General features: G+C 58.8%; 1 protein-coding gene across 1 annotated transcript in view; it reads right to left on the bottom strand.

Moving 5' to 3' along the window:
* PRDM16 (PR domain containing 16) overlaps positions 1–1,163 on the bottom strand; it is an 82,425-nt gene that overhangs the window by 64,302 nt on the left and 16,960 nt on the right. The window contains exon 6 of the mRNA XM_005874318.2: positions 8–224. Within this exon, the coding sequence (XP_005874380.2) occupies positions 8–224 (217 nt within the window). The remainder of the gene's footprint in view (positions 1–7; positions 225–1,163) is intronic.

The following is a 1,163-nucleotide window of genomic DNA, read 5'->3' as shown; positions in this document are numbered from 1 at the left end:
GTCCAGCAGGGGGCTCGGGGTGAGGGGCAGGCCCGGGGAGAAGAGGCCGCCGGGCGGGTAATGGTTCTTGCCCTCGCAGAAGCGCCGGTGCTTGTTGAGGGAGGAGGTAGTGCTGAACATCTGGCCGCAGTCCTTGCACTTGATCTGCGTGCGGCAGTCGGCGTGCATGCGCTTGTGGCGGCACAGGTTGGAGAACTGCGTGTAGGACTTGTGGCAGACCTCACCTAAAGCGTCAGCAGAAAGCACGCAAACACGCTATGAAATTACCAGGAAACCGGGGGGCGGGGCAGGGAGGGGGCTTCTGTCCCTGGTGATCGGAGCAGCCTGTGCTTCTCTCTGTGTGTACATGTATGTCACTAGGTATGCACGCGCATGTGCAAGTGTGTAGATGCACACATGTTCATGTGAGAATATGCAAACGCAGGCACATGTATTATGTATGTGTGCATGTAGACATGCGTGCACGCATGTTGCACATAGACGTGGGAATGCCGTGTGCACGAGCATGTGTGTTCATGTGTGTACATGTTGTGCATAAATGGGTGAATGTGTGCACATACACAAATGTATGCACGTCACACATGCATGTGAATGCCACTCACATGCACATATGTGTGCATGTGCACACAAGTGTGCTTATGTATTTCACAGTGAGCACGTGTGCATGCCATTCGTGGGTACATGCATGTTGCCTTGTGTATGTGCACATCTGCATGTGTGTGCCTGAAAGCACATGTGCACACAGACACACATGTGCACCCCGTGCTAGGGCTGGCCTTGTCCCCAGCATGAACAGACAAGGGCTGCTTCTGCGTCTCCTGTGCTCCCCGTGCAGCCAGGCTAGGCCTCATGCTCTGCGTCTGTAATGGGGGCAAGGACTCCCGGCCTCAGGTGGGCAAAGGCAGGCAGGCAGCCATGTGCCGCCGCGGGGCTCGCCCAGGACCCACCTCCCTTCCCGCCCCATCCTGCCCCCCACATCACACCCCCATTTCTAATGGTGCAGTGGGGGCAAGGACTCCCGGCCTCAGGTGGGCAAAGGCACGTTTCTAACGGTGCAGTGTCCCCAGCCGCCCGTCCTCTCCTGTCCCAGGCCCTGGGGCCTGCAGCCCAGGCGGCCACCCCTCAGGAGTGCTGGGTGGGGAGCCTGGGCTCCTGGCCTGTGT

The sequence above is a fragment of the Myotis brandtii genome, unplaced genomic scaffold (genome assembly GCF_000412655.1).
Source record: "Myotis brandtii unplaced genomic scaffold, ASM41265v1 scaffold434, whole genome shotgun sequence".
NCBI lineage: Eukaryota > Metazoa > Chordata > Mammalia > Chiroptera > Vespertilionidae > Myotis > Myotis brandtii.
This window is presented reverse-complemented; position numbering and strand designations above follow the sequence as displayed.